Genomic DNA, 24,629 nt, shown 5'->3' on the forward strand with positions numbered 1-24,629 from the left:
AGAACTAAAGCGGTCTCTGACTCACGCATGGGGGCTGAAAGTTCCACAAGACTTGTGTTATTTGTCACTCACTTTTGGGTGTGTGGCCAGCTGGGCTTTCCGATGTATTGATACACTGCTCGTTGCGTCTTTGTCAGCTCCTCTAACATGACCTCTCTTCTCTTCCTCCTCCCGCCTGCCTCTGTTCAGAGAAGCAACAGAAGACTCGCCCATTATGGATGGGTCTGAGTCCCCAGCTCACCAAAGTACTGATGAATAGAGGTATCGTAAGGGAACACTTTGCTCTCGCAGCCCTTCCCCTCACTGCCTGTGGGTCTGGGATCGCAGCTGTGCTGCAGCTGTCTTGCCTGTGCCCGGATCATAACTTCCAGTAGGAAACATCTGGGGGGTGGGGAAGCCGTTGCTTCCGTGTCTTATTTCTAGATACATGTGGAACTCGATGTTTCCATGTATGTTTTACATCAGATGTTGATATTCCCACTGCTGCTTCCCAGAAAAGCCCTCCGAGTCTGCCTGAGGCCTTCCCAGGCTCCGTGTGCACACAGACACCTGTACGAGCGTTTACTGGCTTAGTTACCAGTGTTTATTGAAAGGAGCAGCATCATGCAGTTGACGTCTCAAAACGCTCAGGGCAGACTGAGTTGGTCCAGAAGCACCTGAAGGTCACCCATGATTTCATCCCAGTGTCCCTGAGTGACAGCTGTACACTCCACCACGTGCTGCAGGACCCTGCTTTCCAAAATGTGGTCCAGACAATTATCAGCCTTCTCATCACCTGGGAGCTCGTTAGACAGCAGACTCCTGGACCTACTGAATTCGAATCTGCATTTTGGGGGAAGGGTACAGCTCAAGTGGTAGAGTGCACGCTCAGCAACCAAAGAGTTCCCAGGTTCGATCCCCAGTACCTCCTCCAAGCGGAAATCAATGAAGAAACCTAATCACCTCCCCCCTCAGCAAACAAACAGTACAAGCAAAACGAACCTGCGTTTTAACAAGCTCCCCGGATAAATCAAATGCATGCTGGAATCTGCAAAGCCCTACTATAGTGGGCACAAAACCAGGAACACCTGGTCTGGTTCCTGTCCCCGGGGGCCACAGTCTAGCTGGGAGAAGAGGCATTGAAATTAATAGCATTTCAAGAAGAAACGAAAAAGATCAGGATACCATTCAGAAATGGATTAAAAAAAAAAAAAGGGCTATACGTCTGTTCAGTCAAAAATGGCACCTTGACTCTATTCCAGGAGCCAAGCTAGAGACCAGAGATCTAAGAGTTCAAGTTCAAATTAACAGTTTGAAAGGGAAGGGTATATAGCTGAAGTGGTAGAGCTCACGCTCCGCACCCAAGAGGTCAGGGGTTCAATCCCCAGTGCCTCCTCCAAGCAGAAATCAATGAAGAAGCCTCATTACCTCCCCCTCAGCAAACAAACAGTACAAGTCAAAGTAACACTTTGCAGCTCTATCCGGAAACACACACACAAAGGGAGTAAGAAATTGCAGCCTTCCTGTAGTAAGTGCTCTGAGACTGGAAACAAAGCGCTAAAAGGTTCCATAGGGGGAGGGGTCCTTCTGGCTCCAAAGGCCTGTGGTGGGAGGAGGGGGCCAGACAGGCGGAGGCCGCGGGAGGCCACTCCCAGAGCAGAAACACAGACGCAGAAACCAGCAGGGCTGCTTGGGGGACAGCAGGCTCATTTTGCTGTAGAGAAAGGGCCAGACTTCAGCCTGCCAAGCAGGGTAGGACGAGGTCCTGAACCAGAGGACAGAGACGCGGGAAAGCTTTTACTGCGAGTGCCCTGAGCTGGCAGATGGGGGGTTAGGAAAACAGGGGCTTAGCCTTTGAGAGAAAGATGGTGTTAAAACAAAATTCAACTGAGTAAATCGGAAAGATGTTCCTGAACCAGGCAGCAGCCACTCTAGCAGGCAGGCAGGTGCTCTGAGGAGCTGTACAGAGTGGGAGGCTCTTGTAGACAGAAGGGAGCAGGGACAGGAAGTCACGCCAGGCGGCAAAGCAGGCTGGTTGTGGCAAAGTCACTTCCCTTTAGGGGACGGCAGGGGTCTCCCCGGCAGAGGCGCTCTCTGGTGCTGACCAGGCCACTCCTGACTGACGGCTTTCAGGTGCCACTTCTGGGAGAGATGACACTGTACAGTCAACTCTCGGTTTGGTGACATGGAGCTTAGCCTAAGCGACTCCACTGGGGACCTGCTGTCCTGTTTTCAACAGTTTCTCCTCTTTGCCTCGGAGAGGGGATCGCAGTGAGAAGTTAGGGCTCCCCCAGCTCTGGCTCTGGCGTCCTAACTCCAGGACCCCTGCATGGTCTTCACAGCTCACGGTGCTGGGTTCACAGTCTTTCTAGTCAGTCATTCTTTTTGTTCCTTTTCTGGCGTTCTGTTCTGAGGGAGAGTGTTTGCTTGGTGGCCAGTGGCTGCAAAGTTGCATTCAAAGCTTCTGAGAGCGTAGAGCACACTGCGGCGACGGCTGTGGTTCTTCCAAGCAGAGTCATTCCCAGTGTCTGGAGTAACTTCTGAGCCGTGCTTCCCCCAAGCCCAGACTAATCAGAAGTCAGTCAAAGAAAGATCCTGTTGAAGGAGCCACTTCCGTAAGCCGACTGGCTTGTCCAGTCATCTTATGTCGCTGAGTCTCCGCGTCCCCAGCAGTGTCAGGCGGTGTTGGTCACAGCGCAGACGCTCCTCGCTCAGCTAAAGGATAATCAGGGCTTTCTTATCGTCAAGAATGACTTCGGCCCAAGAGTCCAGGGCTTTGTATTGGGCAGCGATGGCTTTACCAGCAGATTCGGCTGTACCTTCAAGACGTAAGGACAGTGCTAATCCGAGCCCTGTTTGCACCCCTCCTGGCCATGGGAGCGGGGAGCTGCCCAGGGAAGCAAATGTTGAACCATGAATGCTTCCTGGTAATTTGTGTTTCTGCGGTTCGAGACTCAAAAGGTGACAGCTGTGGAGGCCAGGACAGTTCAAGGGTCTCTGGACAGCACAGGTGGTTTTATTCTGCTTCTCCTTGGCTTGTGTCCCTGCGAGGTTCCCGGGGTGTCACCCAGAGACAAGGAAACAAACCCCAGGTTAGGAAGTTGGACACGGTAGAAAGGGGGCTGGCTGAGGCCCTGGAAGTGAGGGAGAAGTCTGTGCTGGGCAGAGCCGTAGCGTCACTGGCATGGTGATGAATCAGTCGTTCAGAGGCCGGATTTCCGCCCGGCTTTGCAGGGGCCTGAGACATGTGAACAATGGCGCTATCTTTCCAGGCCAAAGCAAAGTGGAAAGACGGACGAAAGAACCATAAAGGCCCTCACCACAGTGTAAGAATTAGGAAAAGGATGGTCAGAGAGGGAGGAGGAATGGCTGGAAATGTTCCTGATCGGACATCTTGGCAGGACGCAGTCTGCCGCTGTGCGGGCTGCTTGTCTTCCCAGCCCGTTGGGTTTGAGGTCCCAGCTTTCACACAGGACCAGAAGCCAGGTGGAACCTTCATCAGTTCTGAAGTATGTACCCAAGGTTCAACACCGTGTAATCTGGCAGCGGTATTGGTGGTCAAGAGCTCTTGGTAGTTTCTTTTCCATGAATCTCACTTTTGCAAAAGCATCAGAGTGAAATAAGAAGTTGTACAGGCCTGGTCCAGTGTCGTGGGATAGCTGTCCACATCCAATGTCGTCTGCTTCTGGTGCTGGAGGATCCTGAGTGTGAGCTCACTGGTGGCTTTGCTGGCGCATTCAGGTCCTGTGACTCCTTTCAGCTGGGACAGTTGTCTTGGAGTTTAGCTGTGCAGGACCTGGTGAGCAGTCCCAGACGAGATCCTTTCCCAGGAGGGAGGCAGGAGGCCTTCAGTGGGTGTCTTTTCTGGCGGCCGTGTTCCGTGGGAAGTAGGTGGTGAGCGGTCAGCTGTCAGGTTCTAATCCTGTTCTGCATAAGCTTCTTTAACCTGTAGGAGGAAGAGAGAGTAGGTGACCAGCAACTTTGTGATAGGTCCTGTTGGGCAGCTGGAGGTTCAGAACACAGAGAACGCACGGTTCTGCCACACACTAGTTCAGAGGGAGTGAGCTCATGTCCTGCTCAAGGTAAGGACGTTTGATTCAAAAGGGCCAGCGACAGCACCTTGATCAAGGGAAGTTTCAGAGCCTCAGAAAATTTTCCTAATTGGGTTTAATGATGCCACTAGTCTTTTCCACTAGTCCTGAAGGCTGAGGATGATCCCGCCTCCACGGCCTAAGAAGGACTCTGCTGAGTGCCTGGACTTCCTGGGCAGTTAAATGAGTTCCTAGTTCGCTATGCAAAAATGATGGGGCTGCCCCATTTAGGAGTGATGATTTGGAGTAATTTTTTTGCTACAAAAGAGGCAGCTGCTTACCAACAGGGAAAAGCTTCTACTCAGGGAGAAACATACAGATCATGACCTATATGGATTTGGTCTCCTATTCTTAACAACTGTGTTTAGATTAGTCATGAAATTTTCTCACGATATTAAACAGCTAGCCAACATCTTAAGTTACCTTCCTTGCTGACAAATTTTGTAACACAGAGAACATGACCGTATTTGACTAGTAAATCCAGGTACAACAGAAGTTGTACGTCTGCATTATACTGAACACACCTCCTTTAATTAGTAAGTAAAAGCTAAAGTTTGTTGGTTTAAAGATTTATCCTAGATCACGTGAACATGAAAAACATTTGGGTAAAGTTTCTGTATTTCTGAGTTTTAGAATTCTTAATTTTTATTTTTCTTTAAGCCAATTAAATACGGTCTTTTACAAATTAATTTTGGCAGTACTATTCAGAGGTAGAAAAATACTACAAACTTACAGCATACACACATAAACACAGACAGCTGCAGAGATCATAAAGCTTCTGTTTTAAAATTTTAGCCATGAGACAGGTACAAGAATGTAAAACTTACTAGTTTAGAAAGAACAGTTTTATCCAAATCCTGTTGCTGGAAATTGGAGTAGGTGAAGGTTACCTGCTCAGATGGCTAAAGCTTTTCATTAGTTATTTGTGGAGAGGACACTTAAGACTTTCTTATTCACTTACACTCCACATAGCCTTCCCGTCTTTTTATCCTTCTGGTAAAAATTATCTCCCTGAAGTTTGCATTTCAAAGAGCTGGCCTACGTGAGAGTTCCTGGAGGAGTGCAGCTAGAACACTCACATCTCAAAGGCGCAGGGAGGGGTGGCGCATACCTGGCATGCAAGAGGTCCTGGGTTCAATTCCCAGCACCTCCGTCAAAATGAACAAACCTAATTACCTCCCCTCCAAAAACTGAAACAAAAAACAAGCGAACAAACAAAGGCACAGGGAAAGAATGCAGGTTCCTCCAAGAAGGACTGATCTTCCCTAAGTCCAGACCTTTTACAATGTTTTGAGGTGAATGGGGGATGTTTGGGGCTTGATGAAAAGCATAAGTGGCCTTCTAGAGCTGCATTTCTGCTCTTGCAAAGATGAGATTTATAAGAGAAGGACAGCAGGGGATTTGGGCTGCAACGTGAATGACATCAGAGGCTGTCCCACCCATCCAGCTGCATTCTCTTTAGATCAGGGAGCTCTTCAACTAAGATGGAAATCAAAAGATTCCTGTGCTCTAGATTTAGAGCTTTGTCTTTGGAATGTTTTTCTTTCCCTCTGGGTACATAGTTTCATTTTGACTTAGGGCATAAAGCCTTTAAAGAGTTCCTAACAGACTCTGAATATCAGCTTACAGTTTGGCCAACTTCTGAGTATCGAGCTACTTAAAACAGTCCTTTAAAATATCCTGCCAGGGGGATACACAGTAAATATTCCTGGCAGTATTGAAAGACCCCCATAGACGCATTCCCAAAGAGGGTGCAAAAGGACACCATCCTCCCAAGGTCCAGAGTCACTCCCAAAGGTAACAAAAAGAAGTTAAGACTTAGTTCTGCAGGCTGGTGTTCATCACTGGGACCTCAGCTGCAAATGAGTGCAACTTACATTTCCGTTCTATCTGCCCAGCCTGACGGTGGCCGAGCCAAGTTCTCAGGACACAAAACTGGACAAACAAGAAGGTAACAGCTGTCCCTGGGAGAGAAAAGATCACCTGGTGGGTCTGGATTGGGAAAGGAAGGGATAAGAAAGTTTACCTTTCTGTGTCCAGTGGGCACTGCAGACAGAGATGCAGGAACGCTGAGCCTGGTGGGAGTTCTCACCCCGCACCAGTGTCTGCCGGTGTGACCGGGATCCCCCTGCCGGCACTGGAGCCAGTGGGATTTAGAGAGTGCAGCTCTGGTACCCGCCAGAATCGGAGGAGGTTTTCCGTTAATTTTAGTATTAGTTTGCCCTTGGCTGTTTAAGGGAGTAAGTGATAGTAGTTACAGGAGAATCCCTTGGGGTTCCATCAACCCCGGGGGAGCCCATTTGGGGGGTCCTCCTTCAAGGGCAGATATGGGGGTGTCTGTAAGGCCACTAACTTGACCGGCTTTTGTTTACCGTCACACAGTCTCTTCAGAGACAGTGTGGATGAAGGGTTAGTAGAATGAGTAGGGGGGGCGTAGGAATTAACCTCTGTAACGTCTTAGTCTTTTAGGTATCTCTTGTATCTTTAATTTTTTTTATTAGCCTTTTGCAATGAATCTTTCAGTGAAGGTATTTGGTAATTTTGAAACGTTTTGGAGGCTCCCACATACCCATTAAAATAGATGTCCCATTCCACTTGACTTGGGAGCCCTTCCTTTCCAGTGCACTTCCTAAATGAACCATCTTGTCTCCCTGGAACAGTCTTCACAGTGACCACCGTCATTCTAGTTCGTCTTGGGTAAGCGGGTCCATGTGCATGCAGAGAGACATCACAATTTTTTTGAAAAACTGGGGGGGTTCCTAAGATGGGGGGCACCCTTGAAGCAGTTAGATGACTGGGATCCCATTTTGCAGTCTTCCCTAGAGCAGAGGAAAAAACCCTCGATTGCAAGGGGGTATGCTTAGGTCTGGGACTTGGGTTCTGTTTGCGTTTGCCTTTCACAGGCTGCTTCCTTTTCCTGGTGGATGGCCTCTGCCCCGTAGGTCAGACCATGACTGGGTGTCCCTCATTACACGGAATTTTCTTGCAAGCGGCCAGCAACCTACTGTGAACCTTGCTTGTCTGTGACCACCCTGAACTTACCCCGGGGCCTTGTGCTTTGACGATGTCTCTCATTAGGTGCTCAGCTGGTGCCCTCCAATTTTTTAGTTTTGCTCTCAGCAAAATCTGTATGTTTAAATCTAAACCAAGTGCATTCTAATTCAGAAGCCAAAAGAGTGCTCACCAGAAGGACAGTCTGGCCTTGTCCAAATCCCAAATAAAGTCAGGCAGGTCAACCAAACACAGGGGGCTTGAAATCGGAAGTCTCCTTCGGATCCCATGGCTGTACCAAACTGTTAAAACAGATTGAACGGAGTCAAGTTTATAGAGCTTGTTGGCTTTATTCATGCAACCGTACCTGTCTGACAAATCTAGTCTTTACAAGAACAGAAATGCAGCTCCAGAAGCAATTCAAAACCCACCTGTCCTTTTTAATCAAGCCCCAGACATCCTCTGTTCATCTCAGAAGGCTTGCAGCTATTGTAAAATACCTGGGTTTGGGGTGGGGGGGAGTCCTTCTTGGAAGAAATTCCATTCTTTTCCTGTGCCTCTGGGATGTGAACGTCCACCTGGTCTTTTCCATGAACTCTTATCTAAGCTAGCTCTTAGAAACACAAATTTCAAAGAGGTAATTTTTATCAGAAGCTAAGAAAAAGAGGAGCAAGCTATTTGGAACTTAGGCGAATCAAAAATCTTGTGTCTTCTCTACAGTTGAGCAGGTAACCTTAATTTATTCCAACTTCCAGAAACGTGATCTGGATCCAGCTGTTCTTGTATAAACTAGTGGGTTTTGTATTATCATACCTGCCTTGTGGCTGGGGACAGACATGGAGCCGGGAATTGCTCAGTCTCTTTCCACCTCCACCTCCTGCTCCCGGCGACCACATTCTCAGGAGGACGCTGACATCCCTGTAGTGTGAACGCTGCTTGGCCTTGCTTCAGCATATGCCCATCTTTGACCAGTGACTGTGGTTCAGGGAGTCTCACTGGCCCCGCTGAGTCACTTGTCCACCCTTAGTGAGGGTAGGGGGTGACACCCTGGTGGAGAGCACCTCCAGGACGATGTGGAGTTAGGGAGGTGACGTATTCTGTTTCCGAGCAGGGTGCCGAGGTTAGCCACGCCGGCGTCAGGGGCTGCCCTGGGCTGAGTAACCAGCCTCCGGGTGACTCCTGGGCCAATCCCAGCCCATTCTTATATTCACTGAGATGAAGTGTGTTCTTTACCTTGCCCTGAAAGCACTAGCTTGGGGTCACTGGAGAAGGGGCTGTTTTCCTAATAGTGATCCCTAGTAACGATTTTTGGCTTCAGCACAGCGCTCTGATTGCTCCTTGATATATAAAAACATTTGTCCCTTGAACAGCACATTTGAGCTGGGTAGGTCCACTAATACGGGGACTTTTTTCCAATATACATGCAGTTGGCCCTGCATATCCATTGACCTGGATGCTGCAGATACACAGGGCCAAGTGTGCTGCACCATTTAACGTCAGGGACTTGAGAGCATCCTCGGATGTCAGTACCCACGGGGGTCCTGGAACCAGTCCCCTGCAGACACCAAGGGACAGCTGCACCTCTACCCAACTTACACAGTGACGCACACTTGAAAGGCTTTTTTTTTTACAGTCTTTTATATATTCTCCTGTATATTTTCAATACTTTCTTTTAATATACTCACACAGCAATATGTGCTATTTAAAATAAACAGCATTATTTTAAGACACCATTCAAAATGTCACCTCAGTTTCACTACAGGGAAACCTGACATTTCGAATGTGCTTCCAGGATAGAAGAAAAATCTAGTGACCGGTTATGCCTGAAAGCTCGTGGAGGAAAAACCAAGGAACTGTTCTGAGAACAGAAGCATCCTGAGGAAGCCAGCCTGAGGGTGCTGGGCCTCAGCTGCAGGGAGTCAGCTGAGGGGCTTTGAAAGCTCCAGACACTCAAGCACACCCCAGATCAAGTAAACCAGCATCTCTGGGGTGGGGCAGGAGTGTTTTGGGGGATGGTTCTCAGGCAATTCCCACATCCAGTCGAGCCTGCGGACCACTGCGTGAGTGTTAGTTCCATCTTCCTCCTGTTAGTTCCAATTCCTTCTAGATGTTCGAGGTTTAGGTCCCCTTTACGTGGACTTTTCCCCGTCCGGGAGAGCCTTCTGTAAACCCAGCACTGCGTCAGGCCTAGTTCCCCCTGAAGAGGGAAGATTACTGACCACATCGGGCCCCGCATACTCACGTGCTTCTGGATGCAGGCTGGCGAGTGTCATTCCCCTGCTGACTGTCTCGTCTCCTTCTTGGATTCCCTGCAGGAGCTACAGTGATAGCTGCTTCCTGGATTCCTCCCTCTATCCAGAACTAGCAGATGTCCAGTGGTACGGGCAGGAGAAAGCCAAGCCCGGGACCCTCGTGTGAGCCAGCCGGCCTCAATCTGACCGCCTCAACGCCATTCTGAGATCACCTCACTGCCTCTCATTTGCCTTACCCAGACACACACTGTCACCCTGCACCAGCTTCAGCCCTCAGCACTTTTCTTCTCCTGTCTCCACATCCCCTCACCCTCAAAAAACCTGACTGAGGAGACATTCTGGAAGGTTCCGGTCCCACTGTGTGTCCCCTGGCTCTCCTGTCCAGAGAGCCAGGCCCCAGTCCTCGATGGCGCCTTGGTGGCTCCCCCCACCGTGACAGCCCCCAGGCCAGGAACCATCAGGGAAGCTGCTGGCATCAAATTCCTGTGGACAAGCGGCCTTGGTGGAGAACAGGAAGGGGGACTGAAGTACAGGGTGATCCAGAAAGACGACGACAGCTGTGGCCAGCCCACCACCCGCAGGCCAGCCAAGCGCCTCGGGAAGAGGATGCCTCGTGGGAACATTCAGCTGAAATTTCTCCTGGGAGGGAGTGGCTGTTGAGGGAGGGGGATGAAAAAAGGAAGCTGAACACGTCAGAGATGCATAAGGATCACAATCAGTTCTATGCTGCCAAAGATTTTAAAAATTCACAAATAAAAACACAAAAAAATTAAGAGGGGCCAAGAGGAAGACATTCTTTCTGCAATGAAATCTCTGAAATTCTCCACTGCTACCACACCCCACAAGTGAAAGTCAACTGTCTGTGAAGTGTTTCCCCTCTTCGTCCCTTAACATGCCACCTCCCCTCTCAGTCGAGAGCCTGAAAAACTTACCCAGGGTGACGCTCAAGCTGGGGGAGCCGCAACGGGCACCGCTGACCTGAGCTCCGTGAGCCTGGGCCCGGGGGAGGGCAGGCCCGGGGAGTGGCAGCGTGCGCGCTCAGCCCTGTGCGGGGCTTCGGCCCAGACACAGAGCTGCTCTCCTTTGGGGATTTGTAGGAAACGTAAGGTGATGCTTGCCAAAAGCGGTTCTCTCTCATTAAAACAACCAGTAAAAGTGTATCCTATTTTTTCGCACAAGGTGTTTCATTTTCTTTTTTACGGGAAACCAAGGGAAAAAGCACATTGCGATCCTTTCGCGTGTTTAACTGTTGTGGCCCATTTTCTGTTCGTGAGCACTGGTGGGAAAAAGAGCTCAGGTCCGACTCCTCTCGGCACCCAGTCACCAGTGTGGCACTTATTCCAAGAACCCAACCGTGCCCGTAGGTAGGAGGACTGTCCTCACGTGTCGGCTAGCCGGCAGGCAGAGCAGGGTTGGAAAAAATGCCCAGCTCCCAGAGGGCCCACTAGCAGCAGCCAGCTGGAAGGACCACCTGGTCTGCAGGCACCCAAAGCGGAAGGGCGAGAGAGGAGGGTATGTGGGGGCTGCACGTTTACATGTGTTTTGAGCTGTGCTTGATACACAACTGGAAAGCCATCAATCCTCAAAGGCCTCAAAAATACTTTTATAGTAGTAACAAACGCACACTCTTAGTTGGGTTATTTCAACGGCACAACACGATCTCCACAGAGGTGGTAGGCTGTGCTTACCGGCGCAACTGGGGTGGGTGGGGTTTTGTTTTGTTGGGTTTTTTTTTCACTTGTAATGACTTCCTATTGGAAAGGCATTGGCCAGCCAGGGACAGGAGCCGGGGTGGGGGCAGCTTCGTGGGCAAGCAGAACTGAAGTTAGCTTTAGCGTAAAAAAGAAAAATCTTTTGTTTTTTTTCATGTATATGTGATCCAAGAATAACAGCAGACTCTACCAGACCAGAGGGGTAAGAATGAACAGGAAAATAAAATCAAAAACCATGGGGCTCCCCCTGCTGCAGCTCGAAAAGCACCGTGGGGGGTTCTCTGGGGGCCCCCAGCAGGCGGGGGTCCAGTCTGGACTGTTCAGGGCCTGGGCTCCCCGGCTCTGTGCAGCTGGGTTGGTGATACCAGCTTGCAGAAGGGACTAATGTTCACTGAAGACTTTAGGGGTAAACCCTGCAGGATAAATCACACTGATTATAATGTTATTACATGATTTGGGGGATGGGGGGTGGCTACTGCTCTTATTTTGATAGTCAGAGCTACAAACAGCAGGTTTTTCTCCTTTCCCATTTGGAAACATATATATATTAGGCCATATTCTTTCTCCCAAAAGACGATGCATGAATAATCAGACTGAACTCTGTGCCACAGGAAAAGTCGAAAGGGAAACAGCGGCTGCAGGCTGTATAATACAACACGGACCGTAGTCTGAAATCAAGTCTGAAGTCAGTCGATCAAGTTTCCAGCCCAGCTGGGTTATAAATAGGAATGAGAGACGCAAATTCTTTCTCAACACTTGGGTTTTGGATTCGGGAGGCAGGAAGGAATGGAGCTGGGGGAGGGGACAGAATTACAGTTCAGACAAACATCATGATAGTCTGGTAGTGAAGACGGAGATTAAGTAAAACAGGTTTTACTGTTGAGCTGCGTTCAGTTACTACAAGATGTACAGAAAGTGTTGGTCCTTTGAGGCCGACGAGGTAAAGGATCGGCGTGGTGGAAAATGAAACAGTTACTGTATACGAGCACTTGCAAGCTCTTTAAGATCCCTATTTCTTCAAAGCGAATTAAGGTGAAGCATGAAACCCCTGGTCTGACGTAGCGTCCCTGCTGGATTCTCTGGATGCGTGTGAGAGATCGTCCAGCCAGGGGCCTGGTGAGAACACCTCTCCATCAGACTCTGTTGGGAGACAGGCAGGCTTTTAATTCTATCACACGCAGCTGAGTGTTGACCCTTAAAATTCCAGTCTGTTTTCATTCAGTATTAGTTTAGTTCTCCATAGAGCAGACCCCACCCAGGTGCTATCAGACGACCAGTTACTGCTTAATTAACTAGGCGTAAAGTTTCACACATACATTAATGTCAATAGTTTATTACAAGTTGTGGAAAATGGACTCTAGTTTAATAACGGGGAGACAAGGATTAGGCTGCTCCTGAAACTGACTGTAGAGCATGGAAAATGATTTTACTGGATTCTGTTCAACTGTAATCAATGACAAAGATGTATGTTGTAGACAAAGTTGCAGAATTAAAAAGAAATCTGCTTTTAATTTATTCTTTTTGTATTAAGAATTTGTATAGTACCTTTACATTTTGCAAAACAGTGTTGTCAACACTTATTAAAGCATTTTCAAAATGAAAAAAGATCTCCGTTGCATCTTGGACGTTCCGTTTCTAACTAATAAATGCCGCCCAGGCTCCAGGGATCTGTACTTTGGTTGCCTGTGCCATCGGCTCACATTGAAAGTCAGTCTGTACAGACAATCTTACTGGCTTGCTCCGTGACGTAGACTAGCTCGGGTTGTCCAGCAGAGGCTAGTTCCCTCTTTCTCTAGTTTCCTTCTGTTAATTATACAAAGGTAACAGTCTCGGGTATTTCTTCTCTTACAAAAAGGGCCTGAGAGTAGGGCTCAGCTTTTGCTAGGGTGCCATTTTAGGATCTGTATCACTGTTCATGACAAACAGGGCCCCGTGCGCGGTACGTGCTAGGCTGGGTATGGTTCCCACAGAACAGTCTAACGTGGAAGAAATGCTGAGGGCATCTGGACTCTCGGGTCATCCTTTGTCTCGTGTGGTCCCTACTTCTGGGTAGGACACAAAGGGCCGACTGGGGAGACAGGCAGACCACTGCTGTTCGTCGTATCACAGCTCAGTCACCCACCCTCTAAATCCCATCACCAAGGCAACAGCCCGCTGGGCCTGCAGGTACAAAAGTCCCACACTGATGGGCAGATCGGTGACTGGCTTTCTTTGTGGAGCTTTTTACTCTAACTGCATCCCTGGTTCCTAACCTACCATGCATCTCTTCACTAGCACGAAGGTAGAAATCTGGCCACCAACAGCATAGCTGGATGGAAGGCCCCTGCTGAATGAAGCATCTGCCTCCAGCGCGGGTTAACCCCTGCCCCAGAGGGAAACAAGCCGCCGAGAACGCGCAGCAAGCACATCTGGAAGCCAGCCCATCAGGACCGCGTCTTATACTTCCTAAGCCTGTCCTTGGCAAAGCAGCCAGGGCCTCTGTATTGAGAGGATCAACACTGATTTCAAACAAATAGGGATCTTCTGTAAGTCTTTTACATGTAAATATGTCGCCACTCAGGAAATAAATATGTGATCGCGTTAAGCGCTCGCACATGGAAGCAACCAGCCCACAGGAAGATGGGGCTTCCCGGCTCTCTCCCACTCTCGCCTACCTTTCCCCACACAGGCGCGCACGCGCACAAACACACACTCCCCTTAACGTCGTGCCAACAAGGCCATTCCAAAAAGGCGTCATTAGAGAACACTAAATACCCAGCTCCAGTAGAAAGCACTAAAACCTGCCAGGCCTTCCCTTCCTTCCCCCAGAATATCCGTTCAAAAAGGCTGAGACATAAAATCCTAGAAGGAGGAGCACCAGAGAACCAGGGACGTGGGCCACGGGCAGGCAGAGGGCTGCGGTGGGAGTCTTCCATTCACTGCTCGCCCTGGGACGGGTCCAGGTCTCCCGAGGCTTACACCCTCGTGGACTAGACAGCCAGGCACACGACCACGACGTCAGCGGAAATGAGGTCGCCAGCATTAAACAGAAGGGAGAGAGTAAAATGAGCCCCACGGACAAGAGATCAGCAGGCATGTAAACCGGACCTCTCACTCCTCTCCTGTGCAAGCCGCCGCCTGCTCAGAGACGCAGAGAAAAGGCCGGAGAATGCGCAGAGATATGGCCTCTAACTCTGCACACTCAGATCTATTCAGGTAGGAGCGGAAGGGCCAGGACTGCAATTCCCGAGCATCAGCAGAGAGCAGATTTACAGAGAGGCCCATACATGTGTAACTGCACCGAGATTCTTGAGAAATCAGAAACCCATTTTTCTCTCCATAAATTTTTACCCCCACAAATGAGTAGGCTCCTTTTTTCACTCATTCATCCACTTTCCATAAAACTCCAATTGTGCTTCCAGTCCTCCCACTCTACCAAAAGGCCTCGTCAGGGTCAAGGCTGACTCCCCACAACGCCAAGTCCAAGGTCAAGTCTCTGTTCCCGTGTTATGTGACTTACCAGCAGCGCTGGACACAGCTGACCCTCTTGCTGCCTTCACTGAAACACTCTCCGCACTTGGATTCTAGGACAGCGCATTCTCCAGGTTTCCCTCCTTATCCCAGCCAGGACTCCTCCTTCCAATCACCCTCGATGGTTTTCTTGATCTCCTCGAGGTCCCAGCACTGGGGTGTCCCAGAGCTCAGTTCCAGAAGCCTCTTCATTGTCCGCAGTCACTTCCTGTAGCTCTCACCTTGGCCTAAAGTTTTAAATGTCATCTATATGCTGATGACACCTATGTTTATCCCTAGACCCTGGACCTCCTCTCTGCAACTTGTACACCCTCTGGCCCACTCAACATCTCCACGTGGCGTCTAACACACTAACACGTGCAGAACTGAATTTCTGACCTTCCCTCCAAACCGGCTTCCTCAGCTCAGTTGCAGGCAAACCCAGTCTCCCAGGGTTGAGGCCAAAACCCTTGGAATCACCCACGATGACTTTCTTTCTAACCTCACGTCTGCGGTGCATGTGAAATCCTTGCCCTTAGGAGATTTATATTCCATTGGGGGTGGAGGGAGGGAGAAAATAAAAAGTAAAGTACATAACACATCAGAAGATGGTAAGAAAGCAAGCAAGGTCGGTCAGTGGAAGATTTAGCCTCTGATGGGAAGGAACAACTCTTCCTCCAAGTAAGGTAAGAAAAGTTGGTAAGTGTGGAGGTAGAAATAACCGTAAGCTTGCCTCCACGTTCAACCTGGTGTGAGAAAAGGCAGGTGAGGCCACCCTCCAAGTGGAGAGGGGGAAGGTATCAGGGTAGGGCGAGGACGGAGCAGAGTCACAGGTGAGGACAGCCCGGGAGGAATGGCGGCTGGAGAGTGACCTCCACCCAGCCGGCCCTGGACACTGGGTGGTACGAAGTCCCCTCCAGTGGCACTGAGGACAAGGAGACCAATGGAAGGACCTGGACTTGGGTTTTGTTGTGTGATATGGCAGAAAGACAGAAGGGGAAGAGAGCCCATGGCCCTGGTGAGAAGTGAAATGATGGAAACAGGATGGAGATGGACTGCAGAGAAAAGCAAAGCCAAGAAGGTGCCGGTGAGGTGGAAGAAAGCAGAGGAAGGAATGGACACAAGGTCTTGGAGAGACTGAGGAAGAGCAGAGCGGAAACAAAGGAGGGAGCAAGGACGGCTTCCCGACCAGGCGGTGGGTAAAACGCTAGTTTTCCCATCATCTCAGTTACCCGCGCACATGGTGGGCCACATGATGGAGGAGGAAAGTCCACAAGCGCTAGTGGGAAGCCACTCGGAGCTTGGGGCTGCCAGGAGAGGGAGGCTCTGGCTGCCTGCGGGATCAGGAGGCCAAGACTGCTCCCATTATTTTAACAGAAATGACTTAATATAAAGGGTTGTTAAAACAGACAGTGAAGAGGAAACAGCAGAAAGGGGACGCTGAGATATCACAGAGACCATCACCACAGGAAGCAGTTGCCACTCTCAGGGCAGGGAAACCAAGGCACGGGACTAGGAGAAGCTGGGAGCCGGAAGGAAGCGCTGGAGTGGGTACCAGTTAATTGGGAACTTGGCAGGACCCCGCAGAGCCGGGACTCAACCGTCTGAAGAGGGCCGCCAGCTGAGAGAGCCGGGACCTTTGAGCGGCAAGAGGACGCTGGTTCTACAAAAGTGTGGAAACCTGTGAGCCAGAACCATCTCCTCCTCCAGAATGAACTGTCTCTGCGGGGCCGCAGACCCAGGGCCGGGCCCTCCCCGTCAGGGACAGGAAGCAGACACGGAGGAACAGATCCCTTCTTCCCCTCTCCAGGTCCCACCTGCCCCACGATCAGTAGAACCTAACAAAAAGCCAGTCAGCAAAGGAGAAGTATGGTTGGCAGAGTCTCATCACAAAGCAGGGTGTGGCAGGTGCAGCAGAGATGCTGCCAGTCAAAAAAATTTTTTCTTTATAAAGGACAAAAAACATGTACCTCTTCAGCGCATGTGAGTGTCATGCAGGTCATTGTTTTAGAAGAAACTGTGTGGTTAATAATAGGTCAAAGCATATCAAGATACTTTGCCCAAAATGATGAAATCACAAACGGGCACTTTCTCAAATATTTTTCAATCTATAGAGGTGTTCAGTTCATTCCTCTCAAAGTCATTTGTCACTCCAGTGGAGATTTGGGAATAACATAAGAGACAAGAGCTGGATGCTTCTGTCCAACAGAGTGACAAGAAGCTCCACTACGGGCCAGAAGCACTTCTCTCGGTCTCTGTCTGCTCTAAAACCCTGGTGGCCTTTGAACTGCCTTTGAGATCCGTTCCATTAGTGGCTTTCCTGCAGGTGAAATGCCCTGGTGCCACCACCCAGAGAGCTCATTCAAATGAAAGCTGTTGTATTTACGTCTATCTTATTAGGTTGTGGCAAAGTCAGGTCCTGCTCCAGTTGAGGTAGCTGTGACCTCAACCACCAGGACACACTTGCTACAAGCCCCAAGGAAGCCAAAAGCCAGGAACTCTGAGCAATGTACATACTGCTCAGGGACTGAAATCGGCAGGATAGATGGAAACACAACTGCAGGGGCTTCCTCCATACTCTTCTCCCAGAACATGAGGCCCAGGGGGTAGTGGTGATGGCTAATTTTATAGGTCACCTTGACTAGGACACAGGGTGCCCAGATGTCTGGTTAAACACTATTCCAGTGTCTGTGAGGGTGTCTCTGGATGAGATTAACATTTGAATCAGTGAACTGACTAGAGCAGACGGCCCTCCCCCACATGGGTGGGCCTCACCCAAACAGAAGGTGGGGTGAGGGAGTGTTCTCTGCCTGACCACGGCACTGGTCCTCTCCTGCCCTCAAGCTGGGACGTACACGGCAGCTGTCCTGGTCTCAAGCCTTTGGATTCTGACTGGAATTTATACTACTGAGTCTCAGCCTCCGTCACCACATGAATCAATTCCAACAGATATAAAAAGCCTCCTACTGGTTCTGTTTCTCTGGAGAACCCTGGCTAGGTTTGTACAATGACGCCACGATGCCATTAAAGACCTAACTCTGCCATCTGTAGCATGTGTCTCCCGTTGTCCAGACTACAGGCTGGCTACAAAGCACTTAAGAATCATGGCCACTTCCAAGAAAGGAGAGAGAAAGGGCAACAAGTCTGTTAACTAAGTCTTTTTTTTTTTTTTTTCCAAGAAAAACACCAGCTTTCCTGGAAGTCCCACCCAAAAGGCTCATGTGACTGCTGGGCCTGTCACACAACCAACTCTAACTTCCAAGGGTCCTAGGAGAGCAAGTAGCTTCAACAGTGCACACGGCAGCTCTGAACAAAGTCGGGCTGCTACAAGGAAGACAGGATGAGCAGCTGGCAGTGTCTACACCACACACGTGGCACATACACTTGTAGACCGGAGGAAGAAAAGTAAGAACCAAGTCTTAACAAGACAATAATATAATAAATCTATAAAGTTTAACAAAAATACAAAAACAATTTCCTCTTCTCTCAAATCCTATACTCAGGCATGCTATTATGAAAAGATTATGAGTCACGTGATTTGATTTGTATAAAATCTGGCAAAGACAGTCGACAAAGGTTATGTCACCAGCTGAGCTAGTTACAAGATCATCTCCCCCGCGCACAGAAAGCCCAGCACAAAGGCAAACCCCAGCGTGGGGGGGGCACTTGCGATACAGTCCAACAGAGGACTCAGGGCCAGGATACACAGAGAACGATGTCAGTAAGAAGGCGGCAGGCAATTCAATAGGAAAAAAAAGGACAAAAATAAAATCTTGAACAGAAACTCCGCAAAAGTTAATATCCAAATGGCCATTAAGTATACACGAAAATTGCTCAACTTTATTTGTCCTCAGCGAAATGCAAATTAAAACCACAAAATGTAACCATTTTAACCCACTGGAAGAGCTGAACTCCTTAGAAGATGAAAGAAGGCTTTAAAATGCAAGAAAAATAACCCTTAACAGTAATAACATTTACATTCAAATCTATTGCAAGATCGCAAAAGTTCAGCCACAGTTAAGGACTATTAAGTTTCATTAAATGGTTCCACATTTTTGTTGAAAGATATAAAAATATTTTTCTATAAATACTACATAAAAGGCAATGTGAAAATTACCACATTTTACAGAAATAATTTAAGTCCATCCTCAAATGTTCCTTTTTAATCCTCTAACTGCAACTTTCAGGTCTAGAGGGAAAAAGTCATTTAAAACCCCATTCTGTGACTCTTGTCTACACATTTAAATTATGGGGGAAAGTCTTTAGAACTTAATTTTTCAACTATTTAAAATAAAAGCAAGACATAAAAATCATTTTGCAGTCGGATGTGTCATGAGAGCCAAGACAGTTCTTAAAACCAAGAGTTGCCTTAGGTAGAAGTCAGAGGCCAGAAACTTTTTTCTTCTTCCCTCGTTCCTGTTGCTAATTGCGGAAGTCCATGCCCTGCTTCCTTAGGCTTCCTGGCGATAATTACACACCACTCACAGCTCTCACAGTGCATTGTACTCCACACATTTTGATGGGTCTGTAGGAAAGTGCTTCTGGCAAATGGTCATTAACCTCTTCAATCCCTAAGAAAACAGGGAAAATAATGGTTGGTTACGATATGGTAACTGCCCTCCTCTGTACTCTCTGGTTTACCCACATCCCCATTAAAATGTAGCAGTCTCCCGCAGTACCACTCAGATGTGTACTGAGAGAAACAGTCAATCCTGTGCACCCAGAGAAACAGACAATATGGTCACAGCAGCATTAGCCACAAAAACATCAAAAGTACCGGGAACAACCCAAATGTCCATCCTAGGAGAATATGTGAACAAGCTTTAGTATGCTCACAAATGGAACATATTATCAGTAAAAATGAACCTAGAGTCACGTGTAACAATTTCAGCCTTTCTCCCCCAGGTTCCAACAGAGAGAGAATTAAGCCCCACTGGCTAGCCTAAAGCATCCGTTACATGTAATGAGCTAGCTCCTCTCCTATGTTCCCTAAAAGGTGCTACATGTGTGCCATCCTTGGGAGAAATGAGAAAATGGTCAAATTATCTTCTGTTCTCTGGTCCAGATGAGAACAATGGATATACATGAATCTTAGAAATAATGTTAAATGTAAAAAGCAAATGGCAAGAGGCTACATACAGTATTATACCATTTTTAAAATAATTGTTAAATTTTAGACGATTTCTAAAGGTTACTTCCCATTTACAGTTATTACAAAAACACTGGCTATATTCCAAGTGTCAGACAATAATCCTTGAGCCAGTCTTACACCCAACGGTTTGTACCTCCCACTCCCCCACCCCTATATTGCTCCCCCTCCACTGGTAACCACTAGTTTGTTCTCTGTTATCTGTGAGTCTGCTTCTTTGTTATATTCACTGTTTGTTGTATCTTTCAGATTCCACATATAACCGATATCATACAGTATCTGTCTCTCTCTGTCTGACTTATTTCACTTAGCATAATGCCCTCCAGGTCCATCCATGTTGCTGCAAATGGCAAAATTTTTCATTCTTCTTTATGGCTGAGTAGTATTCCCTTGTATATATACACATCATCATCCATTCATCTGCTGATACACATTTAGGTTGTTTCCATGTTTTGGCAACTATAAGTAATGCCCTATGAACACTGGGATGCATGTATCTTCCCATATTAGTGTTTTTTTCTGGGGTTTTTTGGATATACACCCAAGAGTAGAATTCTTGGGTCAGACAGTAGCTCTATTTTTAGTTTTTTGAGGAAACTCCATACTGTTTTCCACAGTGGCTGCACCAATTTACATTCCCACCAACAGTGTACAAGGGTTCCCTTTTCTCCACATCCTCACCAACACTTGTTATTTGTGTTCTTTTGACGATGGCCATTCTGACAGGTGTGAGGTGATACCTCACTGTGGGTTTGATCTGCATTTCCCTGATGATGAGCGATGGTGAACATCTTTTCACATGCCTGTTTGCTGTCTGCATGTCCTCTATTCAGTTCTTCTGCCCTTTTCTAACTGGGCTGTTTGTTTTTTGATGTTGAGCTGTATGGGCTCTTTATATATAATGGGAATTAATCATTTATCGGTCATCTCATTTGCAAATATTTTCTCTCATTCAGTCGGCTGTCTTTTCTTTTTGTTGATGGTTTCCTTTGCTTCACGAAAGCTTGTAAGTTTAATTAGGTCCCATTTCTTTACTTTTTCTTTTGTTTCCAATTACTGTAAGAGACAGATTCAAAAAAATACTGCTTCAATTTATGTCAGAGTGCTCTGCCTACGATTCCCCCTACGAGTTCTGTAGCACCCAATCTTACATTTAGGTCTTTAATCCATTTTGAGTTTACTCTCATATATGGTATTAGAGAATGTTCTCATTTCATTCTTTTCCAGGTAGCTGTCTCGTTTTCCCAGCACCACTCACTGAACAGACTGTCTTTTCTCCCTTGTATGTTCTTGCCTCCTTTGTTGTAGAAGGACTGTAAGTGTGTGGGTTTATCTCTGCGCTTCCTCTCCTGTTCCTTTGATCTATGTGTCTGTTTTTCAGCCAGTACCGCCCTGTAGCTTTGTAGTATAGTCTGAGTCAGAGAGCGTGACTCCTCCAGCTCCGTTCTTCTTCCTCAAGACTGTTTTGGCTACTCAGGGTCGTTGAGTTTCCATACAAATATTACTTGTTCCAGTTCTGTGAAAAATGCCACCGGCATCAGATAGGGATCGCACTGGATCTGCAGGTTGCCTGAGTGCTGCGGCCTTTTTAACAATACTGACTCTTCCGGTAAGTATTGGAGCATTTTAATACTCAAAACAAGTTAAAAAGTAATACATTGCTTAGAAATGCACACGTTACATGGTGAATTATTTTTGAAATAGCAAGGGAATGACAAATTGAGGATAATGGTTACTCCTGGGGTAGAGGAGGAAAACACAGATTCCGTATCTTCGGAATGTTCCCATTCTTAAGCTAGGATGAAGGCCTTTAGATATTTCTTTTATTGATTTCTTCATAACTTACAAGTTATATGTATTCTTTTTCATGTACCAAATATTACACAATAAAAACATTTCACTGTAATGTAAAAACTAGCACAGCATTCCAGACATGACCTGGCCGATTCTGCAGAACTCAGTCCCAGTGCTACCGCGCCACCTTTGTTCTGTGTCTTTGGCATCTATCATGGCCTTCCACTCTTTTTAGACAAATACAACACACACCACACATTCCCATGATGTCACAAATTTCCAGTGCTTACTGCTAGTATCTCTTCTGCGGTTTGGCCAGATCTTATCCAGTCTATAACTTAACAGTGGTATTTTTAACTGATGACAAGAAAACTGTCACAATTAAAAGACTCATTCAGTCCCTTTCCACTCATCCTCCAGTCTGTGACTTTTTAAAATCCTTCGTTGGCATTTTGTTTTCAGTTACTCCTCTTAGCTTTCTCATCCACCAGCGAGCAAACACACCTCCAAGTCATTATCCAAATTCATAAATAGGCCAGGGACAAGGGCAGAAACCTGCAACATGCCACTAGAGATCTCTCCAGAACGATTCTGCAAGAGGCATGCAACTAGCAGTGAATCCTATGAACTCTTTTATCTACAGGCCTACAAATGTGAACGTCCTTGTCTTACTGAAATCTAGACATCCACAGCAACATGGACGAGCATAGAAACGACAAACAAGAAGAGAAGCATTTAATTTTAATGACACACAAATTATTTTAAGGTTTCTCACCTTGGGTTCACAAAAACTAAAACCACCAAGTTCCTGTGACAGTAACAAGAACAATGAAATCCCATAACAGGCCAAAGGCTGACTATGCTCAGGCCCACATGAGATGCTGAACATGGAAGTGTGTACAGCACCATGCCTGGTAAGCAACTAGTATTCCCCCCAAATCCTCTCCTCAAAATGATGCAATGAAATAGCACCTGCTCTTAAAAGAAAGAGCTTCATGACCCAGTGGGAAAAGCAGAGCACGGGGCCGTAATTACACGATGTAACAGAAAAGCGCCTCTAGAGAAGTCTGAGAAGGAAGGGTAAACCACCTCAAACTGCACGCCAGCGTAACAGGTATCGGAACCACCACCAAGGACCTAGCACTTTTACCGTAATTACCTGCATATCCAGACAATCCTTAAGCTAACTGAAATCACCAAAAACAAAACAAAACAGTAAGAGAAAAAAAAAAGCATACAAATTCTCTTTGGTCCCAAAGTAGTAAGACAATACAAATATAAATTACTTCTCTGAAGTGAGGTATAACCTAAGAGATTCAACATCCGAGAAACATGATTTTCAAACATTTTACTTAAAGTTCTTTGTGGATTAAGATTGTCCATATTATGCTATTTAAGAATCGGGAGTGTGGAAGAAAGACTTTTGCAGGCAAGTGCAAAGACAGACCAGGTAGCTCGCTTTGCTCATTTTTTATTTTTTGTTCCCTGTGCCTAATCAGGTATTTGCTTTAGGACAACGACCCTTCTTTCTCACAATCCAGCTTCTCCTGCTGTGAATTCTAATCGTGTGTAAGCAGAACTGGACTTGTAGCCATAAAAATGTATGTGATATCATAGTTCGGGATTTTAAGTTTCCTGAAGGAACAGGTGAGAGAGAAGCAAGACCAGGAAAGGGGAACACACCTATGAAATACAATAGCTTCAGTCCACAGCGAAACGCGGCCAGGATGATTAGGAGCCAATGAAAGGCAACCGATGTTAAGACGGCTAGGGGCCATCCTCCTTTCACTGCAGGAGTGGAACCTTAGGTGCCCGTGCCTTACAGAAGACCATCTGTGATGCTTATTTATGCTCCTAAGCAGACTCTATGATTTAAAAATAAATATTAAGATATCCTGTCTGAAATCTTAGCTGCCAAACAGTGTGAAACTCAACAGTCCCCATCATAAACAGTTACCATTTGACATCACAGTAAATTTCTGTAGTAAAGACAGACAGCACAGGACAAATTTTTACAGGGGCATAATCTCATGACAGCACAGGACTATTTTCCAAATGGAAACAAATCTTTTCAATTAAATCCCTCAGGATTTTAGTTTCAAATTGCCTGAAGATGTTTAAACTAGTAAGACAATGAGCTGCTTGGCTTACTGCAAATAGCTTCTTAAAAAACAGTAGTATTTTTAAATGTAACTTTTTTTTATAAGAGCAATGTATTTATTTAATAAATCCTTATTCAGTGCCTACTGTGTGCCAAGCACTGTTCTGGGCTCTGGGAATAAGCAGGGAACAAAGAGAAAAAAATCCCCTCTGACTGAGATTATATCCTAATAAAGGAAGACAAATGAGAAACAAAGTAAGTAGGAATACGAAATTCCTTTCCAATCTCTAATTCCAGCCTCCCAAAGGCAACCACTTCAAACCCCTTAAGTGTTTCTTCTGATATTTATTGCCCTGCTTCTAAATACTATACTGATAGTGTTTGATATTTTAATTTTTTATCTACTATGAAAATTGGAAGATTTAATCCTCTTGCACCACGTGCGCTGGCCCCGCATACACACACACGCCTTTCTCTCCCCATTCTAAGCGAACATGATACTCAGAATACACCCTGCAATGTCTACACAAATACTGTCCACAAGCCTTGTTCTTAGGTATCCCCCCCATCTTGCTGCTTTTCTGTGTAGGTACAATTCATTCTCCAGCAGTGAGACAACTTTCAATATGACCTAACATGTCAGGTAGTGTGTGTTCTCCCCGAGCCCTCTGTCTGCCTGTTCCTATCCCGACGGACTGAATTCCAGGCCTCCCAGAACTGCTGCATCCTCGAGTACCCCTCCACCTCCAACCCAGGATTCCTTCTGTCCTGCTCCTGTGCTGGATCTTGTTTCCTGGCTCTTTTTTGCTTCTTTCCCTCATTTTGGTGGAACACGTCCTCAAGTAGAGGAAGCAGTATACCGTAGTGGAGTTAAGACCACCCAGGTTCAAAACCCAATTCCACCGCATATAAGCTGTGTGACCTTGGGAACTTACTTCTCTATGCCTCAGTTTCCCCACTCGTAAAACAGAAATCACGGCATTATCCTCGTGCTGCATCTGGGAGAGAATACACACACGTGCTAAACTGCTGCAGTGGGCACACGGTGAGCACTACTATGTAAGTGTTAGC

The 24,629-nt window shown here is 47.1% G+C and overlaps 2 protein-coding genes across 20 annotated transcripts in view; one reads left to right on the plus strand and one right to left on the minus strand.

The window, feature by feature from the left end:
- The window catches only part of FRMD4A (FERM domain containing 4A), a 576,901-nt gene extending 566,423 nt beyond the window's left edge, over window positions 1-10,478 (plus strand). For 10 of the 13 annotated variants that reach the window (XM_074358292.1, XM_074358293.1, XM_074358298.1 and 7 more), the window contains one exon: window positions 9,377-10,478. In XM_074358292.1, the coding sequence (XP_074214393.1) occupies window positions 9,377-9,479 (103 nt within the window). In that variant the 3' untranslated portion in view covers window positions 9,480-10,478. Of the gene's footprint in view, window positions 1-189; window positions 262-5,968; window positions 6,022-9,376 lie in introns of all 13 variants that reach the window. The other 3 variants (XM_074358297.1, XM_074358291.1, XM_074358289.1) reach the window with 2 other exon arrangements.
- Window positions 10,479-18,332: 7,854 nt separating this feature from the next.
- The window catches only part of PRPF18 (pre-mRNA processing factor 18), a 40,405-nt gene continuing 34,108 nt past the window's right edge, over window positions 18,333-24,629 (minus strand). For 5 of the 7 annotated variants that reach the window (XR_012504263.1, XM_074358303.1, XM_074358304.1 and 2 more), the window contains one exon: window positions 18,333-19,085. Coding sequence is in view for 4 of the 7 variants with exons in the window: in XM_074358303.1 (XP_074214404.1) it covers window positions 19,005-19,085 (81 nt within the window). In the remaining 3 variants the exon portion in view is untranslated. Of the gene's footprint in view, window positions 19,086-20,344; window positions 20,720-24,629 lie in introns of all 7 variants that reach the window. The other 2 variants (XR_012504265.1, XR_012504264.1) reach the window with 1 other exon arrangement.

This window comes from Camelus bactrianus, chromosome 35, assembly GCF_048773025.1.
Source record: "Camelus bactrianus isolate YW-2024 breed Bactrian camel chromosome 35, ASM4877302v1, whole genome shotgun sequence".
NCBI lineage: Eukaryota > Metazoa > Chordata > Mammalia > Artiodactyla > Camelidae > Camelus > Camelus bactrianus.